A 27,120-nucleotide genomic window follows, 5' to 3' on the forward strand; every position below is an offset into this window, starting at 1 on the left:
TATACACTTTATAAATGTAATCTGGTGTGCAAATTTCAACTTTCTGGCTTTTGTAGTTTCGGCTCTGCGTTGATGAATCAGTCAGTCAGGACACTTGCATTTATATATATAGAAGATTACAACTATACATAAACAAATTTGAATGTCAAGGGATCATTGTGTTACGTAAGGCGACTTGTTTTGTCTCAATTTTCATTGGACTAGTTAGGCTTATACTCCCAACTAGCAAAATCACGCTAACAACAGTCTCTAGACTACAATTTTGTCGCTCTTATATTGATTTTATATCATCGTATAAGCCCGGGTTTGGGCACAAAGCATAAGCGTATTTATTTTAATATCGTTCTAATATCAGTCTAATTGAATGTTGTTTGCATTCACAGTAATCTTTTTCAAAACTATATTAAGCTGCTTTAGGCTAATATCGCTTTTACGTAAGTATCTTGTAAGCCTACATAGGCTTATATTGGTCGAACGTAAGTATCTTGTAAGCCTACATAGGCTTATATTGGTCGAACGTAAGTATCTTGTAAGCCTACATAGGCTTATATTGGTCGAACGTAAGTATCTTGTAAGCCTACATAGGCTTATATTGGTCGAACGTTAGAATCTTGTCAGCCTAAATAAGCTTATTTTGGTTTGAAACATTATATTTGCGAAGTATAAATATACGGGTGAAATTAACTGCAACGTGACAAAAACATATTAGTGTAAGTGTTTATCAAACTTTTTATGAATTATGTTTAAATATAATAACGTGCTGTTTATCATCGTCTGTTTATGTTTCAGGGTAAGTATTCACATGGGAAAATATTATTTATTGTAAAGTAGACCCTGTTTTACACTTCAAACTTTATGCGCCTACTCAAATATGGTATTTGAATATTTTTATAATTATTTTATTTCTTTATTTTGTATTGATAGTCAGCCATTGATGTAGGTGCATTTTTCAAGCGCACTATTAGAGTATTTTAAGCATTCTGAATACAAATGGTGTGGCCATGTTGAATAAATAACGGTTCCTTGCTTTACTTATACTAACAATAGTGTTCCCAAAAACGATTTAAGATCAAACCATCTTATATTGATCTTCTCTTTTGTGATATAAGTGTCTTGATCTTATATCACTCTAATATCTTACTAAAGTGCTGCTGTTGATCTTATTATAGCTTTAGTAAGATCAGAAAAATACGTACTTACAGTGTTCTTATGCTATGTTATTATTAGTCTTACATTCTTACAATAGCATTTAGAAATCTAATATAAAATCAAATGAACTAAGAGAATGAGGATATAAGACCAGGTACTCTCAAGTTCAATGAGACTTCGTAAATGTTGTTGTAAGAGCAAGAGGCTTATAATAGTATTATGCTATGTTGATATTAGTCTTACATTCTTATAATAGCATTTAGAAAGTCTAATATAAGATCAAATGAACTAAGAGAATGTGGATATAAGACCAGGTACTCTCAAGTTCAATGAGACTTCGTAAATGTTGTTGTAAGAGCAAGAGGCTTATAATAGTATTATGCTATGTTGATATTAGTCTTACATTCTTATAATAGCATTTATAAAGTCTAATATAAGATCAAATGAACTTAGAGAATGTGGATATAAGACCAGGTACTCTCAAGTTCAATGAGACTTCGCAAAATGTTGTTGTAAGAGCAAGAGGCTTATAATAGTATTATGCTATGTTGATATTAGTCTTACATTCTTATAATAGCATTTATAAAGTCTAATATAAGATCAAATGAACTTAGAGAATGTGGATATAAGACCACGTACTCTCAAGTTCAATGAGACTTCGTAAATGTTGTTGTAAGAGCAAGAGGCTTATAATAGTATTATGCTATGTTGATATTAGCCTTACATTCTTATAATAGCATTTAGAAAGTCTAATATAAGATCAAATGAACTTAGAGAATGTGGATATAAGATCAAGTACTCTCAAGTTCAATGAGACTTAGTAAATGTTATTGTAAGAGCGAGAGGCTCATAATAGTATTATGCCATGTTGATATTAGTCTTACATTCTTATAATAGCATTTAGAAAGTCTATTATAAGATCAAATGAACTTAGAGAATGTGGATATAAGACCAGGTACTCTCAAGTTCAATGAGACTTAGTAAATGTTATTGTAAGAGCGAGAGGCTTATAATGGTATTATAAAATGCTCTTATATACATATATAAGACTAGGTAATAAGACTAAACTTACTAAAGTGCGTATTAGCTTGTCTAAGACTAATATAAGAGCGATGATAAGTTCAAAACAAAAATAAGAGCGCTATAAGCTCACTACTCTTATAAAGTGCGCAATCTGAGACTTTTTTGCTAGTTGGGACTTACATTGACATTGAAAGTTACATAACGATTCAGTAAGTATTCATTGGAAACTTACAAAAATGTTTGATGTAAATGTACATTTTAATTTTAACTTGTACTTTAAAGCACGACTTAGGTCGCGTTACAGCACCGTCTAACCGTTACATTCCTGACAAAATGTATTGGATTTCACATTGACCGTCAGTTTTTTGACGATTGCTAACCGGCCGTTAATGGTACACAGTAAAGTTAAAATGCCCATTGAAAATTATACTTTTCCATATGAAAATTGTACTTTTTACCATAGTACCCACCGTAACCGTCCGGTGGGTCAGCCCAGGTAACGTTGGGAAGACAGTGTGACGGTGGATCTGCCTCTCTTCACGTCAGTAACCGGCCGGAAGTTGCGGCGATCGGGACAGGTGGCACGCTCTCGTTTCAGAGGCCAAGATTATTTTTGAATCACTGGATAAAGTCATCCATAATAGGCCTACAGGTTTAACCGGTTAATCCCGGGTTAGTGGGATGGTGCAAGTAGCCCTAGGCCGAAGAACCAAATGAGCGGTGAACACGCGGTGGGCTTGAAATTTTGTATCACCAAATTAGATAATCCGTATAGACCGCACATACGTCGCCGCTCCACCCAAACCGCTACGCGTGTCCTTTGCCTGATTAAATGTACCAATTCCTTTCTTGTACAGTCGCCATTAGATATATCGGAGCGGCCAAGGTGCTCACAAATATCTGAGCACGCCTCTATTGTCAAGGCTTTAGAGTGCGTGTTCAGATATTGTGAACACCTTGGCCGCTCCGATATATCTGATGGCGACTGTACATTGAGGAAAGCCCCGGAATTGAGGAAAACACCTTGTCCCAAACTATCCGACTAATTGATAATGATAATTGGGACCAAATCAAGGTACTCGTATAATGGCGACACGGTACCAATTTCACGGACGCTGACCCGATTAAAGCGGAAATGAGGATTAAACCCTACAATTGGACCTTGGAAGTTTGTTTCTATTACTGTTTCGTATCTATTACCCACTGAGCACAGACTCACAGAGTCGATCGTTAAGGGCAGTCTAACGGTTAAGGGTAGTGAGTTGCTTCTTAAATATACCTACCTCCTTAGGGTTGGCCCTAACCCCCAAAGCCTAGGATATATATATAGTTTACTAATTCGTAAGAAAGCTGCGTTTCTCAATTGTTTATTTCTATATGTAACGAAAAGATTCAAAAGCGACGCTTGAAAAGATGGCACCATAGCCACCTTTGGCCTAGTCTCGAGTAGATGGCGTTACTTTATGATATTTCACAAATTTAACCCATATCTCTGAAATAATAAGCATCAAAGTCAAATGGCGTTCTAAAAGTTTTAATCTTCGGTGGAAAATGCAATAAATTTATTGTGGCTACGTAATTTACTTTGACAATCCGCTCTATTTCAAATTCTATTTGGTACTACTAACTGTTTTATAGCAGCCACAATCGCATTAAACTGGGGAGTTCATTAATTTAGTTTGACGCCCCTTGAATAGAGGCGAGATGCCTCTATACTGGGTAACTAACATGATTTCATTTACCACGCTACTGTTGCCATATTAATCATTTAGGATCGATGCTCACATGTTACTAGGAAACAAATGAAATAATTCTATTAAAATATTTTCATTTGTGTTATTTCAAGTAGAATCCCTACTATATAAATTATAAACTGAAATAAATGTCATTATACGAAATAAAAAGTGACCAAGGCCTCCAGTGCGAAGGGCTGGGACCGAACCAGTCTCCTGTGAATTCGTGGCAGATGCCACTCGGCCAACCGAGTTTTCTCAAATGGTATACTTACTAAGTATGTATATAAATTCTGCTACCACCTAGGGAGAGCGGTGTCTCTTAACACAAGTGTCATGTACGCTTAAAAAGAAGCACCAGCCCAGTTAAAATTACGTTTGTTTGTGCGAACCCATTAAATATTTTATTTATTTATTTATTTATGTATGTATGTATATGCAATATCTTATGAGCTTACGGTGCCCTTGCCTTTGTTTATTTTGCTCACATATAAATTTATGTTTTAATTATCTATTGCATTTCGTACATTGTTTTTTTTTGGGTTCCGTACCCAAAGGGTAAAACGGGACCCTATTACTAAGACTTCGCTGTCCGTCCGTCCGTCCGTCCATCTGTCCGTCTGTCACCATGCTGTATCCCACGAACCGTGATAGCTAGACAGTTGAAATTTTCACAGATGATGTATTTCTGTTGCCGCTATAACAACAAATACTAAAAACAGAATAAAATAAAGATTTAAATGGGGCTCCCATACAACAAACGTGATTTTTGACCAAAGTTAAGCAACGTCGGGAGTGGTCAGTACTTGACTTGGATGGGTGACCGTTTTTTTTGGATATTTTTTTTTTTGCATTATGGTACGGAACCCTTCGTGCGCGAGTCCGACTCGCACTTACCCGGTTTTTTTAAATATTAATTGACCCTTTATGAGCTCTTGATAGGACTGCATTAGAGAAATACAGGCAAGCGCAGAAAAAAAATATCCTACGTACAGTCGATGTCAAAGTTATGTAAACATATTTCGCCTTACAATTCTTACGACAATGGAGTAAGGTCCAAAAGTGTAAATATATCCTTGACGTCGACTGTACAACAGCCTATCATGCTCCTTGTGATAAACAATGGCGGAACAGAGTACAATGGCGTAACAGTCAATGGGTATAGCTGGATACCCTTTCAAAAGATAGGTGACAAGGCGTTTCCGGATTTTTAACGTGATTATACCATAAATAAAGAAATGTAAAGTGGCGGCCATTTTTTCCAACTTTGACTACGAATTCATATCGGATCCTCATATATCAAGTTTTATCATGATTAGAAATTTTCCGTCGGACGTACGGTTTTCGATTTACAAGCAAAAAACTTAATAAAAGCAAAAATCCATGCACACCTCCTGGGATTGCGCAAACTCAGATTACACACATTTAGGTTTAAATGAAGGTATTAAAACGATTTCCAGCTTCCTGGGAATTCTTCAAAGAAATCTAATTTGATTGGCCTAATAGAACCGGGCATGGGGACGGACATCTCTTGTGACAGACGGATATGGTAATGAATAAGGATCGTCTAAAATGAAAGGGTTTTAAGCACATACCTATACTTTCAAAACATCTGGGTGGTGTAATCGGTTACACGTGTCATCCCTTACATGGGCTAATGGACACGGACAGAATATTTCAAAATAATTTATATCAATTTAGTTTATATAAAAACTGGGCAGTATTTTGGGTTGATTAGGAATCCGTATACTTGAAGCGATTTTGATAGCCCTAGCAGTGCTAGTGTTATTTTAAACGTCATACTTCTATGAAATTATGACGTATAAATAACACTTGCACTGCGTGGGCTATCAAACTCACTGCAGACTTTTCTTGGTCTAACTCTAACTCTATTAAACTTAGGTACTTATCACTCGAAATGGTTTAGCTTTACAATAGTGTAATAAAACCATGATTTTAATTAATGTGTAGGTACTTGAGCTAAGGCAGCTAAACAATCCTGATCCCTATTACTCGTCTACATTCCATTTTCTAATTTCTTCATGTTTTCCAACTTTTCAGTTCATACTAACTCACATTATAGACGGGTCTAACGCACCCCCACAACACAGCAGTTCATCAGTTGCAGTGGGGGCAGTTCATCCCCACTTTTCGGGTAGTGGAACCAGAGCCACCCGAAAAAAATAATATGGTTTTTATTTTACGAATTTGTCGGCGTAACCTGAAACTGATTTATATATCCATGTCCTTTAGCTTTCTAGCACTAACGATCACGGAGCAAAACCGGGAACGGGCAGACGGACATGGCTAGAGTATAAGGGGTGCTTCTCTGACCTAATTGGATTCCATTGTTATTGCAAACACTCTCTTTCTTATATCACTACACTTTTTTGTAAATTAATGCTTTGATTACACTGAGAGAAAAATCATCACCAGGAATTAAAAAACAGTTCTGTGCTGGGGAAAATAATTTGGTCAAGCCCGAGATAGCTCGAGGCATTTAGTGTTCCGTACGGCTACCATCAGTTTGGCATTGACATAAACGATATCGTGAACGTAATTTACTTCCTATAGGTATATCTCTTTCGCACTAATATGTCAGTACGAGCGAGATGCATAAGTAGAAAGTAAATTACGTTCACGCCCACGGTAGCGTTTATGTCAATGCCAAACTGATGGTAGCCGTACCGCTCGCATCGTTACATTTTACAAAGGTTGTTTGCCTGTTTTTAGGATACCGTATTCAACTACACACACAGAATAATAGTACAAAGTGTCTAAGTGCGAAGGCCGAAGGCCGAGCTTTAGCAAAATGTCATCGCTTTAGCACAGAGCAATAGTACAAGTGTCTAAATGCGAAAGCCGAAGGCCGAGCTCCGCGTAGGGCCGAAGGCCCGAAGCGTCCAGGATGTTAGTACTTAAACACAGAACAATAGTATAAGTATCTAAATGCGAAGGCCGAAGCCCGAGCTCCGCGTAGGGCCGAAGGCCCGAAGCGTCCAGGCTGTCAGTTCTGTGTTTAACCACTGACATCTTGCAGGCTTCCGGCCTCCGGCCTTCGCATTTAGACACTTGTATTAATTACCTGTGTTTAGAACTGACCTCCTGGATGCTTCGGGCTTTCGCCCCAATGCGACTTCAGCCTTTGGATCTTGCGACTTAGACACTTGTACTTAAAAATACTTGGAAAAGTTACAGGAGGCGTGCGTCTGTCGGACGCTTCGGATCTTCGAATCGCTCCTTCGGCCTTTGCATTTAGTTAGATTCTTGTACTATTGCTTTGTGTTTGAATACCGAAGTCGAGCATCTCGCGAATGCTTGATGTATTATAATAATTTAGAGTAAGCGCGCACCACGATTTTTTGTCCTGCGATAATTTTGTCGCAGAAATGCAACGTATGTGTTTATATGTTAGTGCGCGCATATGCGACAAAAAAATCGCTGCGATTTTAAAATTGTGATTTGTCAAATTGTCACATTTTTCCGCGATTGTTCGCGACGCGATTGTCGCAAAGTGAATTGCAGCATGCGGAGTTGTATGGCCCCGCGCGCACTATGATAATAAAATCGCACCCCGGCCGGACCTCAGTCGGCATTTCGCTCTCCAAACCCCAACATCTCGGCACCTGCATCTCCAATGGAGTCTCAAAATGAGACGCTAGATGTTGGCCATTTACATATGGAAATAGACGGGGATCACCTTTGTGTTATAAATGCTCAGTCATACAGCAATCGCATATTAAAGACACGTTTCATGACAAGCGACTGGTACGAAATCCATGTTGAGAATGAACAAATCGTCGAGTTTTTCATCGCAGTGCGCGCAGTGAATTTTCTGCGATATATTACAGCGCGATTCTAAAATCGTGTCGCAAAAATTAAAATCGTGGTGCGCGCTTGGCCTATAATACCTTACATGTATACTCCTTCAATTTGAATTTAGAACTCATTACCTTAAATGTATACTCCTTCAATTTGAATTTAGAACTCATTATTTTTTTATGCCATATATATAGACTTTAATATTATTTAGAACTGCTAAAAAACAAGATCGGCTTACTTTAAATATTTCGTCAATTTTACCTTTGTTTCTAAAAACTGTGATATTTAACTGTCATATACTATTAATGTCTTCCAAAATTATTTTCTCGTAACAGGACTGAGGGGCTACCGCGAAAACCGAAATTCGAAATTTGCGGGGATCTTTCTCTTTTACTCCAATGAAGGCGTAATTAGAGTGACAGAGAAAAATGCTCGCAATTTGCGAACTTCTATTTTCGCGGTTATAGCCCTGAATCTTGTTGCTCACCGATCCGTTCAAAAATATACATAAGTACTGAATATAATTAATAGTTATTATAATTATACAATTAATACAGAAATGTAATGGTACTTAATGAAAAGGAATATTGTGTATATTGTTTCGACGAATCAGATACTCTCAATAAAATCTATACATGAGGCCAAAGCTGTTCATAAATATTGAATGACTTTATTATCTCTATACGCCTTACTAACTCTATGTGTCCTATTGTGGAAAAAAAAACACAACGACAGTCAAGAACGGAATTCTTAATTTGAATTTTTCAGATTTTTGAGATGCCTACTCCATTGGTTGGAAAGCCCGTTCGAAATTGAAACTTATTTGCAATATAATAAGGTCGTATTTTGTAGATGTCTCTCATACTTATAGTAGGCTATTGAGATAAAATTAAATATCCCACAAAAATAAGCAAGCAGGATTAAACTTTGTGTCAAAGACATAAGTCATAAATTTCAATGCCAAAGTTTTAACTAAGGATGTTTCTCGCTAATTATGAATTGACCAGTGTAAGCATCAGTTAGCTAGCCCTAAGCAACCAAAGGTCAAGCTGCAGTTGAAAAACTAATAAAGATAAAGTTAAGCTGATAATTTTCCCGCCGTCTCCATGCTTCTTTAAGTTGGGTATTGACTGGTCAGCTGCCTGTTAGCTATAGTTTTTGCGAAAATCGCCAGGACAGAGGTGAAAATTTTTGTATGAAAACTTGCAACTTTAAATGCATTTTTTGACGAAACTATTGCAGTCTAAAATGAAGTCAAAATCAGTCCATCGACTCAATTTTTTGCAAGCTTTCTAATGGTACCCCACACATTTCTTACAAATGAAAAAAGTTTCAGCCTACCCCTCTCAACCCCCTAAATTTCCCCCTTTAATAAGAAATAAGCAGTTTTTACTTATTTACAATATGAGTGGTGGTAATTGCTATAACTGTTCCAAATTTTAGGTATATATGTCAAACGGTCTCTGAGAAAAACGTATTTAACTGATTTGCAAGACCGAAGTGATCCCATAAGTGTTCCGTAAACAAAGTTTTGTACGGAACACTAAAAATGAAGTTTTAGTAATAATTATGGACGTTTCACTATTTCTGTAAAGTTTATTCATTTCTACAAACAGCTCAGTAATCCCAAATATAATTTAAACAAACAGATAATAGAAATTGCAAGAACTACTAGAAATTGCAAAAGTCAATTTGTTCCTATTAGTTAACTCTTATTTTTGTAATTCTAAGTGTATTTTTGTTGTACTTTTCTCTCAGTGTAATTAAGCGAAACATGGTTCAACTGAAATCTAAGATTAGGTAACGAGCAGTATAAATTTATTTACTTAATTGGTTTATTTAGTGTTAACGATTGAAGGATAAGAATAAGTTATGAAATGACTTGCTAGATTTGACCCGTACAAACATAGTTACATACATTTATTTATTTAAACTTTATTGCATGATAACAAAATGTACAAATGGCGGACTTAATGCCTTGAGGCATAAAAACATACATACATAAATTGCAAGTTAATAAAAAGCTTGTAAAAAAATATCGTTTGAAGTACCTACCTAACTTGTAACGAGTAGGTACGAACTGCTTTTTAAATTGTTTTAAGTAATTATATCGAAAAATGTCTACACAATTGCCGCTAATGAAACTAATTTTATAAATTTTCAAATGCCAGCAATTTGATTTAAATTAAATTACCATTAAGTTAGTGTTTATTGAAACTAAACGTTCGTCAGCGAGCGCCGTTATTTAATTTTCTTTTGAAGGAATGCACGACGATAATAAAATTCAGAATGTGCAGTATTTTATTACAGGTCTAAAATTATAGGAGGATTGTTCGGATTGATGATTGAGCAATATTCTGTTAGTTTTTAGGGTTCCGTACCTCAAAAGGAAAAAAACGGAACCCTTATAGGATCACTCGTGCGTCTGTTTATCTGTCCATCTGTCACAGCCTATTTTCGCGGAAACTAATGGACCAATTAAGTTGAAATTTGGTACACATATGTCAATTAGTGACCAAAGATGGACATATTTTTTTTATAATTTTAAATTACATAGGTTCGAAGTAATTTAAGAAAATAGCCAAAAAATGACCTTTCCCCCCACTTTAGCTCCGAAACTACTGGGTCTAAAATTTTGAAAAAAATACTCAAAATAGTTCTTTACCTAAAGATGACAGTAAAACCTATTAGAAATGTGCAGTCAAGCGTGAGTCGGACTTATGTACGGAACCCTAGAAACGCGAGTCCTACTCGCACTTGGCCGGTTTTTGAATACCTGAGACTCTGGAATTTTTCCTACATTCCATTAATCGCATGCGTTCCTTGCTGCGTTTATCGCGTAAAAACAGGGACTCAAGACCGGTATATTTTCATACTAATAAACCGGTAAGTATTCAATTTCGGTACCACGGTTGTTTATATATATTTATGCACTTAATTTAGCTGATGTGATCATTCATTACACTTACCCAAATACTATTCTATAATATCAAAGAAATATAGTGAAAGGCATGATGGGATATTTTGCTTTTCAGTTATACCAATAACGGTCCCTGCGTAAAACACTCGCGCACAAAATTAATTAATATGAGTGGTGTGCCTGCCACGAAAGAAATCACTTGATCCCATGGCGGTACATATGTAGATCCGAGTAGGTACCTAAATGTAAGACTGCAGAATATATATTATTGTAGCGGCTATGGTAAATTTGAACCGTATACATAAAAGTCCAGGCAGTGTCACACGACTTTTCCGTTACTTAGAATCAGCATCACTGCCTGGATTTTTAACCGACTTCGATTTCATAGAAGGAGGAGGTTCTGTATTCGGTTGTGGCTATGTTTTTTTTATGTATGTTCACCGATTACTTCAAGACCCGTGGGTCGATTTGAGTATGTAATTGATATTTAGTTTTTCGTAATTTTGAAACTAGATAATTCGTAGGTGCCTTCGTATTTTCGCATCTTCTTCGTAATCCGTTTAACTAACTTACTTATTGAAATTGTTCATCGAAAATAAAATTACTTACATATTAAAAAGGAGCAAAGTTTCTTCGCATATTTTTTATAGATTTCTAATAATTTTAAAGGTGCTACACTGTTTTATTTAGTATAAAACTCAGCTTTAACGATTTTTCACTAAAACTACTACGTCCGAGGTACACTGGATTATATTTCTAGTTAAAACTTTCGTCCTCTATCCACTTTAATTATTTATAATCAGCGATCGAGGGTTAGCCAAAGGGTCTCAAATATTTTACAAAGCCTATTCTGTAACCCTGTAAACAGAGACAATGAAAACTTCCAAGTTAATTTCAGACACCCTTTATCTGAAGTAGTAACGTTTAAGGCGATGTTTGTTTAAATGCGGTTTTAGACTAGCGGTTAGTGTATTTATTTTAATGTAAATTAACGGATATAAGTGTATCTTGTATACCTATATGGGGAATAAAATAAATACTAGATTAATAATAGATGAAAGGTAGTAATTAAAACTTATACAGACTTTATATCTACATAATAATTTTGGGTTCCGTACCTCAAAAGGAAAAAGACGGAACCCTTATAGCAAAGAAGTATGTAACTTCTATTCTCTTTGCTTATAGGATCACTTTGTTATCCGTCCGTCTGTCTGTCTGTCAAGACCGTTTATCTCGGGAACGCGTGGAGGTATCAAGTTGAAATTAAAACCACGTAGGTGCTCAAGTCTACAACCCCTTGAAGCTGTGAAAAAATAAAACTTATAAGTTAACGTAATAAAAGGGGGAGGCCTATGTTCAGCAGTGGACGTCTTATGGCTGAGATGATGATGATGAATAAAAAGATACGGCCGTTAATGCCACAAAAAACGTACCTGTATCACAGGGCGGACACGATGTATGGACATCGAAAATCATTTGCGTTTATATGTGTGCACGGCACGTCTGTACACGCGTCATTGTGTGAGTAAGTGGCTTAGGGCTGACTCGTGCGGCGCGCGGGGAAGGCGAAGCCGAGGTTTGCCGAGGCCGGCCGAAGGACACGACGAGCGGCCCGCTGCGTTGCATAATTCGACCGAAATACGTAAAAAAACAAAATAAAGGTTTATGTTTTATTTCGCTCCAATTGTTGAATTGGCTTTGTCAGTTTATAGTCCTGCACGTACTTTGACTTTCAACACGCCATTATTAAATGTACCTTATTGTTGATGCCTATTGATTATTTTATATAACATACATAATTAATTCTTAAATTCTTAAAATTAAATTAAAAATCAAACGTGAATGTCCCGCGACCAACAAGTTCTTTTTTGTGAAAAGAGTGTTAAACTAAAAATATTAAAATATTACATTTACGAGGAATATCTGTGTAGAAGGTCTAGTTACCTTAGGTACTTTAAATATTAAATGTTGGCTTAACATTCACAAATTCAACGAACGGGTTTTAGTTCATATGATATTATTATTTTTACGCAAAAGTATAGCCTTATTTACTGATACATATTTCGTCTCTTTGGAAAACTATATTATTATTCATTTCTACAATAAGTAGGTGCCCGTACATCGCACAATACACCGGCATTTTGAACGTTGCGTCATCGCGTCGCGGCGTCGCTAGCCGAACTGAGCGTATGTCAGGAGTCCGTCAGAACTCAGTCGCGGGGCGAGGTAATCCGAGTCGGGGCGGGGCGGTGCGTGTCCGTTCTGTATGATAATACTATTACTTATCCTGTGCCTGTATTTCGAGTATTTCTAATACACTCTTAGGGAATCAAAATTTATAGGATATCTATTTCCCGTTGACCTAGTACTATGAAATTTGGCAAGTAATATCGTCATACACTACTTACAAGTATAAGTACAGTGAAAAATCTGAAAACTTTAAATAATAAAGGTTTTTTAAATTGTGAAAACGAGCCCCGCTAATTAATAACCGCCGATAAGTAAAATAGTTAAAATCCGGTTTCAACTTATAAAAACCGGTTTCTGCAACAAAAGCGAAAATTACGAAAACATCGGAACTCGGAAACATGTTGGAATTGAAACATCCTTTTGTCTTTGTGCGGCGTATTTCAACTTTTCAAAAGGGAGCGGAGATCGAAAAAGTATTCAATATTGTACTGTTTGCTGTCTGTGTTTTGCGTATTTCACGCAAACAATCGAGGTAATTTTGGACGAAACGTCGGAGTTCAACTCAGATTTTTGCATGGAGTTTCATGTATTGAAATTGATCTAATGTACCGTTTTTCTTTGGAGCTTAGATACCTACTTAAGCTTTTTCTATATTAGATACTTAACATAATTTGAGTTTTTCTTATACATATTTAGGGTTCTCAAGGGTCGGCAACGCTTAAGTGGCTCCTGTGGTGTTGCTTATGTCCATGGGCGACGATGACCGCTTCCCATCAGGCGGCTCGTCTGCTCGTTTGCCGACTACCTATTACATAAAAAAAAAAATTGAATAATACTCATCATTATCATCATTAAGAGGGCCTGGCCCTCTGTCGCTGCAGCATTTTCCATTCCAGCCTATTCTGGGCTTTCGTTTTTACTCCCTGATATGAGTGGCTACAGCACCATTCTTTTATCTGTGTCATGTATGATATTCTGGGTCTTCCTCTTCCTCTTTTTTCCTGAATTCTGCCCTCCAGTATGATTTTGTTTAACCCTTCGTGTCGGAGTATGTGACCTATACATTTGGCTCTACGTTTTTCAATGACGTGCATTATTTGTCTTTTCTCTTTTGCCTTCTCTAGAACTTCGAGGTTGGTGCAGGTTGGAATAATACTCAGAGGTCCGAAACATAATATATATTTAAATAAAACCATCATTAACATACGTAACACAAAAACAGATATTCCTTTCATTTTTTGCACTGTGACATTTTGACATCGAACTAGTCAAGATTCATAATAACATAAATAACTGCCAGTATAAATCTATACATACTCAACACATATTTTACTGGAACTTGAATTTGGACCATAGTTGTCAGTTATGGACTAAAGTTACCTCACTTTATGGTACTGTTACTGTTGATTTTACACGTACAAATTTTTTAAAAACTATCTTTAAAATATTAACTGATGCTTTGTGTCAATTGGCGACACAACAGTATCTTGCTGTGTCACCTGTTCTGTTCTAAGATTTGGCAGATTCCCACCCGCCGAAATACTGTTCATACAATAACGTTAATTTTGAATTTTGTTTTGCCTCTAGGTCTCCCCAACGACTTACTGGTGTGCTGGCACCAATACCCCTACTTCTTGGGCATCGTGTTCTGCAAGCTACGGGCCCTTATCTCAGAAGCGTAAGTCATTCCACATTCACTACTATTTAATTTGATTCTCTTTATTGAAAAAAAAACAGACATAGACAGATAATACAAAAAGAGGACATAGGTTTATACATTAGTGTTACCTGCATCCTGAGATAATTTCCACTAAGATTTGTAACCCAAGAGTACATATTTAAGTGGCATTGTCATCGGATTGAGGTATAACATGTGTAGTATAATACTAGCGAACCACTTGGCGGGTTCTCTTGGGGCCTAGCCTAAGTGTAACCTACATCCTGAGATAATTCCCACTAAGATTTGTAAACCAAGAGTACATATTTAAGCGGCATTGGCATCGGATTGAGGTATAACATGTATATAATAGAACTACTAGCGAACTACTTGGCGGGTTCTCTTGGGGCCTAGCCTTACATGACATCGCATATCGACAAAACGCCAACTGATGAAAAGGCGCAGCTCAAGGGAGGTAAGTGAGGGAGAGGTACTCCCAGATGGATATATGGATATTACGTATCATTTTATGATTTAACATGTACCATATCTGCAGTACAGTTCCATAAGTCTCGTAAAATAGGTAGGGACTGAAGTTGAACTGTGTGATATAGAAAAATTATCAAAAAAACTAAATGTAATTATTTTCAAAATTTCTTTTTTAGGGTTAGATATGAGGATATCACATATCATTTATGATATAATGTACAAAAAAATCAGCCATATCGTATCTGGAGGAGTCCAAACTTGGTACATGTTTAGAAAATCATTTTTATTAAAAAAATAGCTGAAATGTAATGATATTTTTATATTTTTAGAATTGTCTCAAAAACCTTACATATGATTCCACACGCGATAGGCTAGTTGGTTGGCTAGGGTGGTTTCTGAAAAAAATTACAGCACTCCTCCACTAAGGGAAATTTTAAACTGAAATAAATGTCATATACTAAGAAAAAATGACCAAGGCCTCCAGTGCTCCAGGCTGGAATCGAACCAGCGTCCTCTGCTATCGCGGCAGGTGCCTGAACCACTCGGCCACCGGGTCACAGAGACATTAGTCAAATTTTCCAAGTATATGCTCTTTTTACTGAAGGCTTGTGGCGCCCCCTAACATTGGCATTTTTTCTTAGTATATGACATTTATTTCAGTTTATAATTTATATAGTAGTGTTTCTACTTGATAAAAAACAAATTAAAATATTTCCTGGAAAATGATTTAATTTGTTCAAATATTTCATTGTAAGGGAAATTTTATTAAGAACTGCCGGTCAAAAAATTTGTTTTGACCTGAAATGTGCGTATGTCAAACAGACAAAACATCCTCCAGACTTAGCATAGCCGCGCTACCCCCTCTGCCACGTATACGGCAATTTCACTCCATGTTGGAGTCGAAAGTGTCTTTGTGTGACGTAGTCCGTGTCTTTGAACGGACCAATCACGGCACGGGACTTCGCTCACCTCGTCCCGCGAACCCCCGCAGTTTTGGCATCATCGGTTGCATGAAATAATTGCTCTAAACTCGGTCTAGAGGATTCCTAGTCTATGATGCCAAATGGCCAAACTGTACATCGATTTGCGGTTTTTCTTTAGAGTGCGAAACACTTGACTTAAGGTGATGTTCGGATGTCGCAATCGCAACAGTAATGCAGCTGCAGTTAACATCCTCACCTCACCTTAAGGTGTTCCTTTTTAGGGTTCCGTACCCAAAGGGTAAAACGGGACCCTATTACTAAGACTTCGCTGTCCGTCCGTCCGTCCGTCCGTCCGTCCGTCCGTCTGTCACCAGGCTGTATCTCACGAACCGTGATAGCTAGACAGTTGAAATTTTCACAGATGATGTATTTCTGTTGCCGCTGTAACAACAAATACTAAAAACAGAATAAAATAAAGATTTAAATGGGGCTCCCATACAACAAACGTGATTTTTGACCAAAGTTAAGCAACGTCGGGAGTGTCAGTATACTTGGATGGGTGACCGTTTTTTTTGCCTTTTTTTGTTTTTTTTTTGCATTATGGTACGGAACCCTTCGTGCGCGAGTCCGACTCGCACTTGCCCGGTTTTTTTTCTTAACCCTTTAATTCGCAATGTTGAGTATACTTAACATAAGAATCAAAAAAATATTGCAACGTAATTTACACTTAAACTCAGTACTTTTTTTAATAAAATGATAGTTTAAAACCTAACGCATCTTCGACGAGTGAGATTATTGCCCAGGCGCACGTATTTTGACAGTTAATGGCAAAATAGTGCCACGACATCAATTGACCTCAGGACGCAAGTTAATTAAAAAATATTAAAAAATATTTATACCTATAATGTCGATTGAAATACTATTACAATGTGTTCTTGAGGGTGTGTGCTTTGTGTTTTTATGTTTTTATAACACAATAGAAGCCTAACTAACACAGGACTGGGTTACCATTATGTGTGTTGAGAATGCTCAACATTGCGAGATTCTTAGAAATATACTTAGTGTAACGCATGTTGAGCATTCTTAACACTGCGACGCTATGAATAAAGTACATACGTGTTAGGCTGTTAAGTAATTTTCTTAATTTTAACAGTGTGAAGATAAGGTTAATATAAGGGAAGATGCAACATCCACGACTTGATGAATTCAAAGGTGGTGGACCGCCAAGATGACCGTTTTGCAGCGAGGTCTTCCCATCCCAACGTGCAGGATCGATATCACACACGTTTAGGTGACGCTTGAGCATGTCCGCCGTGCTTCCGCTTGCCCTCTGCTAATTCTGAGTAGAATATAGCTTTAGGCAGGCGGCGATCGTCCATCCGAAGAACATGCCCACACCACCTGAGCTGACGCTGCATCAATAGTGCCTCCATGCCGTACATCCCGGAACGACGCAGAACCTCGGAGTTTGGAATACGGTCCTGCCATTTAATTCTGAGTACCTAAACTTTGCTATCTGGCTTGTACATGTATCGTGTCTCTGCGCCATACAGGACTGGGATTATTACGGCCTTTAGATGTTTATCTTAGTCTCAAACTTGATATAATGGGAGCGGCTTTGGCGATGCGAGATGGTATTTCTGAAGCCAGGGTGTTGTTATGTCGTATAGGGATCCCAAGATATTTAAAATAAGACTTCATCTAGTGGTTTCCCATCTAGATTCAGTGGTTTTTAATCAGATTCAACTCCACAGGGTGGTTGTTGAGGATTTGTGTCTTGGAAATACTTATTACCAGCCCGAATTGTTGCCAAGAGCGGTTTAATGTATCAACGTAGCTTTGGAGATGCGCCATACTGCCAGACATAAGGCATACGTCGTCAGCGTAGAGTATCTCTAATATGTAGACTCGTCGCACTTTAGACTTCGCCCTGAACCTTTAAGACACCTTTCTCAGGCCCCTCACATTTAGTTGTCTCCACTGAGAAGCATGGATATGGCAATTAGTGTGGGTGCCATGACACATCCCTGCTTCACTCCGCTTGTAACCTGGATCTCCTCAAAGAGTTCGTTTTCCTGTTGAACCTGCGCTTTCATGCCATCGTGAAATTAGCGAATGAGGTTTACGAACTTCTTTGGATATCCAGATTTTATAGATAAAAGTAAATAATGTCTGGTTGTTGTATCGGCGACAAGCAGGACCTACTGAAAAGACTATGCTACTGAATAAATTAAGACTACAACACAACTAGCAATGGAGCTGCTAAAAAGAAACTAGAAAAGTGCAAGGCGGACTCGCCCACCGAGGGTTCCGTACTTTTTAGTATTTGTTGTTACAGCGGCAACAGAAATACATCATCTGCGAAATTTTCAACTGTGTAGCTATAGCTACTACGGTTCATGACTTTCATGAGATACAGCCTGGTGACAGACTGTGGTGGAGTCTTAGTAATAGGGTTCCGTTTTTACCCTTTAGGTATGGAAACCTAAAAACAGGGCTGGGCCCTGTTTTTTTTAGAAGCTTTGAGTTCCAGGACCTCCACATCTTGTAGTTCAGTATATAAAATCAGTGTACACCTTGAACGTATTGCAAAATAGGATACACGAACATATTCAAAATTGATATTATGTCTCGCCTAGTAGCAAAAACAAATGGTTTCTACTCTTTTCATGACACTCAATAGAAACTTTTTATTAAAAACTATAATTTTTTTATTTCTTCATTATCTCTAAATCATGCGCAATGTTGAGAGTACTCAACATTGGTTGCCCATGGTGATATTGTGAAAGTTGGGCAATGTTGAGTATTCTTAACATATGTTTTCTAGAAGATCATATACAAAATATTTTTTTTATTATTTTTCTGTACTTTATATTACCCCTAAGAACTCATTTATGTGCTTAAAAGCAGAAAAAAATAGAAAATTTTTTTTGAGCATTAAAGGGTTAAAGTGTCTAATTTACTAGATGATCTAACTCCAAAAAGACTCCAGAACAAATCAAGCGCGAACCGCGCATGAGCCGTAACCCTCGATTCTTTTGGACCAATGAACTGTAATAACATCGAATCTTCAAAGAATTTTCAACCTTCCGTAGTCGGACAAGAAGCTATTTCAGATTGATCGATTTAACATTATAAATCGTGCCATTATTTTTCTGGCGTACCTGCGTCTACGCGATTTTGTTAAGGTGAGATATGTCAAGTATTTTTAAGAGATTCCTAATGGTTGAACGGGTACTTAGTAGTCCGGTCTTTATGTTTAGCTTTTGTGTTACACAGTGAGCCGTGAATAGCTTTAGCGCAATTAGGTGTACTTATATTGACAATAGCGAGCGAAGCGAAGGTTTTACATTTAACAGCAACTTCGGCTGGCTAGGAGTACGTCCCGGCAATTCGAGGTATTGCGATTTTCATACTTTCGTGATAACTTTAGTAAAGTTTTAATTTAAATGAAATTAGTTAAAAGCGTAGTTGAGGGCATTATATCTTTTTCACCTCAGCAGCTCGAACAAGGGTACTTTGCTTCTTAAAAACAGTGAGCAAAATGCGATTTTGCTCACTGAGTCATTTTGTCTCACTCAGTGAGCAAAGTCGCATTTTGCTCACTGAGTGAGACAAAATGACATTCAAGTGACCTTTATAGTCAATGTCATTTCAACATGCGGGGTCTAATACAAATTCGATATACTTGGGTTCTATTATCTCTGTCCCTCAAGTTATGTTCTCACTGCTTAGGGTGAAAATTTTTGTGTACTACTCGAGATCAAAGTACTCGCTACGCTCGTGAATCTATTATAGAATCATTCGCCTGCACGGGACTCAAAATAAGCACTCGAAGAAATATCAAACTTTGACCTCTTGTTGTACAAATAACTATTAAGCCTTTCTAGTGACATATAGCAGCACAGGGAAATGGGCGATGTCACTCTCGATTCGGCAAGAAACGCAATTTATCACGGAAGTTAACCGTGACATTTCCCATTTCCCGCTACGTACCGTCACGCAGCCGCCTCCTGTCACTTCTTTAACTATTTATGGTGGTAGTATTCAGAAAAAATGGCACCATTTACTTATTTTCGAAATACCGTCAACTTTTGGGTTATTTAAATTAAAAAAATATTTATTTCATAAGTTTCATAACTTGATATTACAGAGGGGCAGTACCTACAGTGATCCCCACACTAGGCTTAGCCTGTGACGTGGGGATCATAATCATAATCATTTTATTCATTGCATCCATGGTATTTTACAAAAATACAAATCATTATTAAAGCTACTACATTAAAAAAACTAAATTTTTTATTAAATGCCTGATATAACTGGGTACAAAAGGACTTCATCTCAGCCATAAGACGTCCACTGCTGAACATAGGCCTCCCCCTTGGACCTCCATACGTGCCGGTTGGAAGCGACCCGCATCCAGCGTCTTCCGGCGACCTTAACAAGATCGTCTGTCCATCTTGTGGGTGGACGTCCTACGCTGCGCTTGCTAGTCCGTGGTCTCCACTCGAGCACTTTTCGACCCCATTGGCCATCTTCTCTGCGTGCAATGTGGCCTGCCCATTGCCACTTCAGCTTGCTAATCCGGTGGGCTATGTCGGTGACTTTAGTTCGTCTACGGATCTCCTCATTTCTGATTCGATCACGTAGAGAAACTCCGAGCATAGCCCTCTCCATAGCTCGTTGAGCGACTTTGAGTTTTGAGATGAGGCCGATAGTGAAAGACCACGTTTCGGAGCCGTAAGTCATCACTGGTAACACACATTGATTAAAGACTTTCGACAAAAGGACTTAAGTCGGTTAAAAATTTAGACTTAGAAATAACGAGTAAATAATTAAGTCAGAGTAACGAGTAGATAAGTAGGTACCTACTATTGAATGAGACAAAAAAGTATCCAAGTGTTTGTGCATAAAAAATATTGTTGTCAGTTTTGTGACGGCCCCGGTCGGAGGAATTTATATACTTAGAAAACATCCATAACATGGATAGCTATGGACATTTATTATAATTATTTATTTATTATATTAACATAGATTTAGGGACACAAAATAGGCTATAAAAAAAACGATAATAATATCGCATTTAACAAATTTGACTTAGAATTCGGAGAAGCGAAAAAGGCAATTCCCGGAAACCAAATCTAATTGGCACCTTGAGTTTGTAGAAGTATGTACCTACTTAAATAGAATAAAAAAATTCCTTTTACTGAAATTCTTTGAATAGCAAATAAATAAAAAATAAAAGTAAAGCTCGTGAGATTGGATTTTTTTGTCAGATTTCAGCGAATCATTTAAAACGAAGAAAATGTGACGGCCAATAACTAATAGAAGGATAAGCAAACTTAAGTTTACATGGGTGTACCTAGTATTACCCAGGGTTTTGGGTAAAGCCAGAATATTAAATAAATTTTTAATTGGTACTCGGCGTTTACCCGTATACATCTCTAGGTCTACCCAACAATGCGAGGGTAATGTCAAACAAAAGTGATGATGCAACAAGTTATATAAGTTATAAACTTCAGTTTAATTAACCTTCTAACATTACCCGTAACATATATAAGTTACTACAATATATCATTTAGGTTTCTGCTAGTGCTGCACTTTGGCAGCAGAACATTGTAGCAGTACTCCGTATTTGTTCGGGGAATTATTAGACTTATTATAGTGTTATTTATTTAAATTTTAGTTTTGTTTTTATTATACGTTTTAATAATAATGTTATTGTAGAGCCTCAATTAGCATATGAAAAACATGTTTTTGAATTCTTTTTCATAGGTATTCATTATAAGCAAGATCACAGATTTCAATATTGTTTTAATTTCGAATTATTAATGTGTATCCATTCTAAAATTTCCAAATTATTTATTTGTTATTTTCCGTGGAATATTACTTATGATTAAATTCTTCGTGTTCTTTATTGAATTCCTTTTTCGAGTTTTTATAACAACCGTCACTACCGTCAGTGGCATTGGAATCTGTTTGAACTTCCAATTTCATCTTGTGAGAGAAGAACATCAGAAGACGGTTGTGACTTGGGCACAGATTATATAATAGTTCTTACGAACAGATACTTTTCTCTCAAACAAAACGCAAATACCTACCGTTTTGATACCTATACAAAAATACAATGGAGTGACCTTCAAAGCGCCGCTCCCCGCACCGCGCGCACCGGCACAACGCTAGGGTTGCTGACGCTTAGAAATGATAAATAAATACCTACTTAAACAGCGGAGTGAAATAAAAGGAAAGCTAAATCTTAAATTATACCTAATATTGTTACCTACACCGTTAAACTCCAATGTTTTTTTCTGTATCTTTTGTTTTGTAGTGTGCAATAAAGTATTTTATTATTATTTATCTTTATTTATTTTTCTTCTTAAGTTAGGTTAATTATAATATGAATATAAAAGTAAAATATAAAAACACTTACAAAACAATAAAAAAAATTATAAACACATTATTATTATTATTATTTGTATGTCTTTTCCATATCTCGGGACCATGGGGTCCCGGACCTTTGGGAGGCTTACGTGGGGCCGAAGCCAACAGCGCAGAGGCCCTTTAAGACACTTTAATCTAAAAGCAAGGGATACACGTGGCGGATACCATCCCCGAACGCACAATGTGATACATCCGGAGATGGTCCCCGCCAGGTGCAAAGACTATTGCAGTGCAGCACTTTTGTGCTGCGATGGGAACTAAGGTCATGGGCTATAGATTTGAAAATTGGATAGACTGGATAATGGGCTATGGGAGAGACTAGCGGACACCTGCCGTGACAATCAGTCTCAAAATTGTATAAGACAGGTGGTGACTCGCCAACTCATTGAGTGGGCCCCGCAATGGCCGCACGCACAGTGCGACAACAGGGCAACACTTTGGAGTGGCTATGAAGTTGTTGAGAGGTGAGTCTGCGGTAGCCAGATCCCGGTAATCCGTTCAAGGGCCGCCGGCGTTATGACATTTTACACTTCCAACCTGGAGCATAGGTCCCGCTCTTGCGAATCCACTCTGGCCGGCCAATCAAGGCAAGCACAGAGGCGAGGGCCAGATGACAGGGCCCTCTGGAATAGGGGTCCGCGGTGTCGCCACTCACCGTCAGCTCGCCACAAGCTGCCCCCGCGGGGTTATTATTATTATTATTATTCCGATTATGCGTGTTTGCGAAATAGTCATTTTAAAAGGTCGTATGTCCCTGCAGTAACCGCAGTGTTTACGCCGTTTTATAAACCGCGCAATAATCCCAGCAAGAATTAATTTAAAACTTCGTGTAATTTAATTTAATACCAGATAGAGATTAATGTTACACAATAAAGAAAAATAATATAAACCCCATGAGTACAGGTAATTAATTATAAGTTAACCAGAGCAAAAATGAGTAGGCACTTTCCGGTGTAAAGTTAACTTACTGTCGTTAAACTAAACATTTACCAAAATAAATTCAAAAAATATGCTACCTATTTCAAATAGACAGATATCTAAAACTATACATTTGTCATACATAATAAACATTACATGTTTAATTAAAGAAATTCAATAGTAGGTAGGTACCTACTACGTAGCTTGTAACTATCGTAAAAAATGACAGTGCGGCGCGCGGTGACGTGCGTACGTGAGCGCGTGTGGCAACCAACTGGCTTGCTTTTCTACCGTGAACGGGAGCGGATTCGTAGGTATTAAACCGAGCTCGCGCGGAGAGTTCCATCCTGACTTGGGCCGCAGTCTGGTCACACGCGACTGACGCGACCGGCGGGGCGGTGAGCGGCAAATCATATACCGGGTGTGGCCTGTAATATGAGCAAAAAATTTAACTGTAGGCTGTATTCCTCATACTGACCAACATTTGTTCAGCGACCTTTAAAAATAACTTGTGGTTTGATTTTTAATACACTTTAAAGTTTATTCTAAGACGCAATTTATTGCGAATTTTGTTATGTTTAAAGGCGTGATAAGCAACGTCAATCACAATGATATGGCGTGGCGATGGCGTCCATTGAAGATAATATTTATTTTGTATGAAAAATAGGGAGTCTAAATACTTCATAATTTTTAAAAGTTGTTGAACAAAAGTGTCACCGTTTGAGGAGTACAATCTATGTTTTAATTATTTGCTCGTGTTACAGGCCACACCCGGTATAGGGTTGTTGACACATGTTGAATTTTATAACTAAATCTAGTTAAATAGATAGAAAATGAGCAGTTTATCACAATAAATTGGAAACTTAAAAATATATGGGAATAAAAAAATACAAGTTCCCAAACATTAAAACAAAATTACAACTTCCAAAGACGAAAAAAATAATGGTACCATTCGATTACTTACATTTTATTTGAAAAAATGTAAATTGGATAGCAACAATAACTATACCTACATAAACGCAATATTTCCGGACATTTCCCATACAGACATTTGATCCTCCACAATCCTGATCGACTGATACCATTTATAAAAAAAAATGTTAAATGCCTATTTATCTGGGGAGGAACGTGGGGACTAGATACGTTTGTATTTAGGGAGAAGCTGTTGTCCACTGCACTGTCCTCCTAATCATGGCATTTTTTTTATTATAATACTTAGTAACTAGATAATGCGATTTAAGGATGACTCAAGCTACCCCGGGTGATCTATGAGCCAAGGATCAGAAATTCGGATGCTTTTATACCTAAACTTAGCAAATTCCCGGAAAAAACTCAGCAAGTATGGAGTCGACTTCTTAACAATATTATTTTAATTATTTAAGTTCCGGGATTCCGGGATCGTATGAAACATCACGAACTAGTGATAACTGTCAAAATATTTAGTTTTAGACTATTTTCAGCGATTTTGTTAACATACCTACACGTTGGTAAACACTGTAAACAGTTTTAACTACAAACAGGGTGTAACAAAAAAATCACCGCATACCTACCACATATTTTGTAAAAAGAAACAGCTGAAATATGTTATTTAATGTAATGTTCATAGGTTTTAAGTATGAATAATATATTTAAAGTCAAGAGCTTGTTAATCAACATGAGTTTTATTCAGATCCATTATTGCAAGTCCCATAGATAATCTATATTCTATTTAAGGCCGCTACACACTTATTAACTTAAGTATGATTCACACTTATAACATCCTTTCCTTTCCATAAACACAAAAGTTACATTAATCATTAAACATTATTTTCATAAACACTTAGAAAGGATGCCACATGTTAAATTCAAAAACATTATTCTAATTGATAGTCCTTAAGGTAAACTGTAGGTCTAGCCAAGGTTACAATCGCTATCGCTTCGACAACGAAAAGCTTTATGTCTCTCTATCGCTCTTCCATATTAGTGCGACAGTGACAGTTGCGTTTCGATCGCTACGGAGCGTGAGCGATTGGCATCTTGGCTACGCGGCCTGGTCTTTTGATTTGTCTACCAGACCTTGAGAAAGTACTAGGCATAGGCATAACATCATTAAAAGAACTGGACCTGGACACATTTCCTGAACCATGAGCCATATCTACATCATTAGGCAAATCTGGTATCCTATCATTATTTATTACAATGTCATCATAGTCCAATTTGTTTTCTTTATAAGTCCCACCCTTTATTAACATATACCTATTCCTTTTTATAATATTTCCATCTTCATTTTTTACATGATATGATCTGGGACCTGGAGCCTTTCCTACCACTATGCCACTCTGTAAGGGCTTGATGTTACTTTCATTTTGTATTTTTACTTTATCTCCTACTTCCAACTGTGGTAAGGATCTAGTTTTCAGATCATAATACATCTTTTGTTTTTGCTGATTTTCAGTCAATGAATTTTTATAATTAAAATCATTTTTACAATCATTTCCAGTTACACAAGGTATTATTGTCTTTACTTTTCTTTTGTATAATAACTCACTAGGAGTTAAGTTGGAATGTACTGGAGTATTTCTATACATGAGCAATCCTAAATTTATGTCTCTATTAGTGTATATCATCTTTTTCAGCATATGCTTTACAGATTGTATATAACGTTCAGCTAATCCATTTCCTTGATGGTGCTTTGGACTAATAATTATATGCTCAAATGTCCAATCATTGGCAAATTTCTTAAATTCATGGCTGGTAAATTGAGAGCCTGAGTCTGAATACAATATGTCACATACTCCATGTCTAGCCAATATTGATTTTAAACAATTTATCAAGGTAGTAGTGTTCATATCCTGCAATTTACCAATCTCAACAAACTTACTGTATGAGTCCACCACTAACAAATAAGGTTCTCCATAGAGAAAAAATATATCTGTTGCCAATATTTGCCATGCATTATCAGGGATTTCCTTATTTATTAATGGTTCTTTCCTATTATTTTTCTGAAAACTTTTACAAGCATCACAATTTTGAACAAGATCCTCTATTTCTTTTGACATATTAGGCCAAAATACTGTTTTCCTAGCTAAAGCTTTACATTTGTCAATTCCTAAGTGTGCATAATGAATTTTCTGCAAAATTTCAGGTCTTTTACTTTTAGGTATTACTATCTGACTTCCTTTGCAAATCAGTCCCTTATATTCTGTCAACTCATCTCTGTAACTATAGTATATTTTAGCCTCATTCTCAATGTCATTCTTACTATTGGGCCATCCATTTAATATATATTTTAATACACACTGTAACTCTCTGTCCTGTCTTGTCTCATCTGTCATTTCCTGTAATTTCCTATCTGTTATTCTTACACTCTGCACTACCATAGCAACATGAGCCTCTAAATCTGTTTCATATGTTGGTGTAGTGTCATTTAAATATGACCTACTCAAGTGGTCCGCTACTAGCAATTCTTTACCCGGTTTATATACTACCTGGAAACTATATGGTTGTAATGCCATTTTCATTTTTTGTAATCTAGCTGGGCATTTATTAAGCGGTTTGGCAAAAATTGAAACTAAGGGCTTGTGATCTGACTCTACAATAAACTCTTGCCCATATACATACTGATGAAACTTAGTACATGCAAATAAAATTGCCAAGCTTTCTTTTTCAATCTGACTGTACATTTGTTCGGTTGGTGTCAATGCCCTAGATCCATAAGCTACTGGTTTATTATTCTGTAAAATCACACAGCCTAATCCATCTTTTGACGCATCTACACTCAAAGTTATAAGGCTATCTATTTCAAAATATGCTAACACTGGTGGTTTACATATCAGTTCTTTCAGTCTATCATAAGCCTTTTGTTGTGAGTCTGTC

At 37.0% G+C, this 27,120-nt stretch overlaps 1 protein-coding gene across 1 annotated transcript in view; it reads left to right on the top strand.

Annotated features, from left to right (window-relative positions):
- Positions 1 to 3,876: 3,876 nt before the first annotated feature.
- The window catches only part of LOC134670998 (neuropeptides capa receptor-like), a gene marked incomplete at its 3' end in the record, with an annotated part of 60,946 nt that continues 37,702 nt past the window's right edge, over positions 3,877 to 27,120 (top strand). The window contains exons 1-2 of the mRNA XM_063528818.1: positions 3,877 to 3,891; positions 14,361 to 14,515. Of these exons, the coding sequence (XP_063384888.1) occupies positions 3,877 to 3,891; positions 14,361 to 14,515 (170 nt within the window). The remainder of the gene's footprint in view (positions 3,892 to 14,360; positions 14,516 to 27,120) is intronic.

This window comes from Cydia fagiglandana, chromosome 14 (genome assembly GCF_963556715.1).
Source record: "Cydia fagiglandana chromosome 14, ilCydFagi1.1, whole genome shotgun sequence".
Lineage (NCBI taxonomy): Eukaryota > Metazoa > Arthropoda > Insecta > Lepidoptera > Tortricidae > Cydia > Cydia fagiglandana.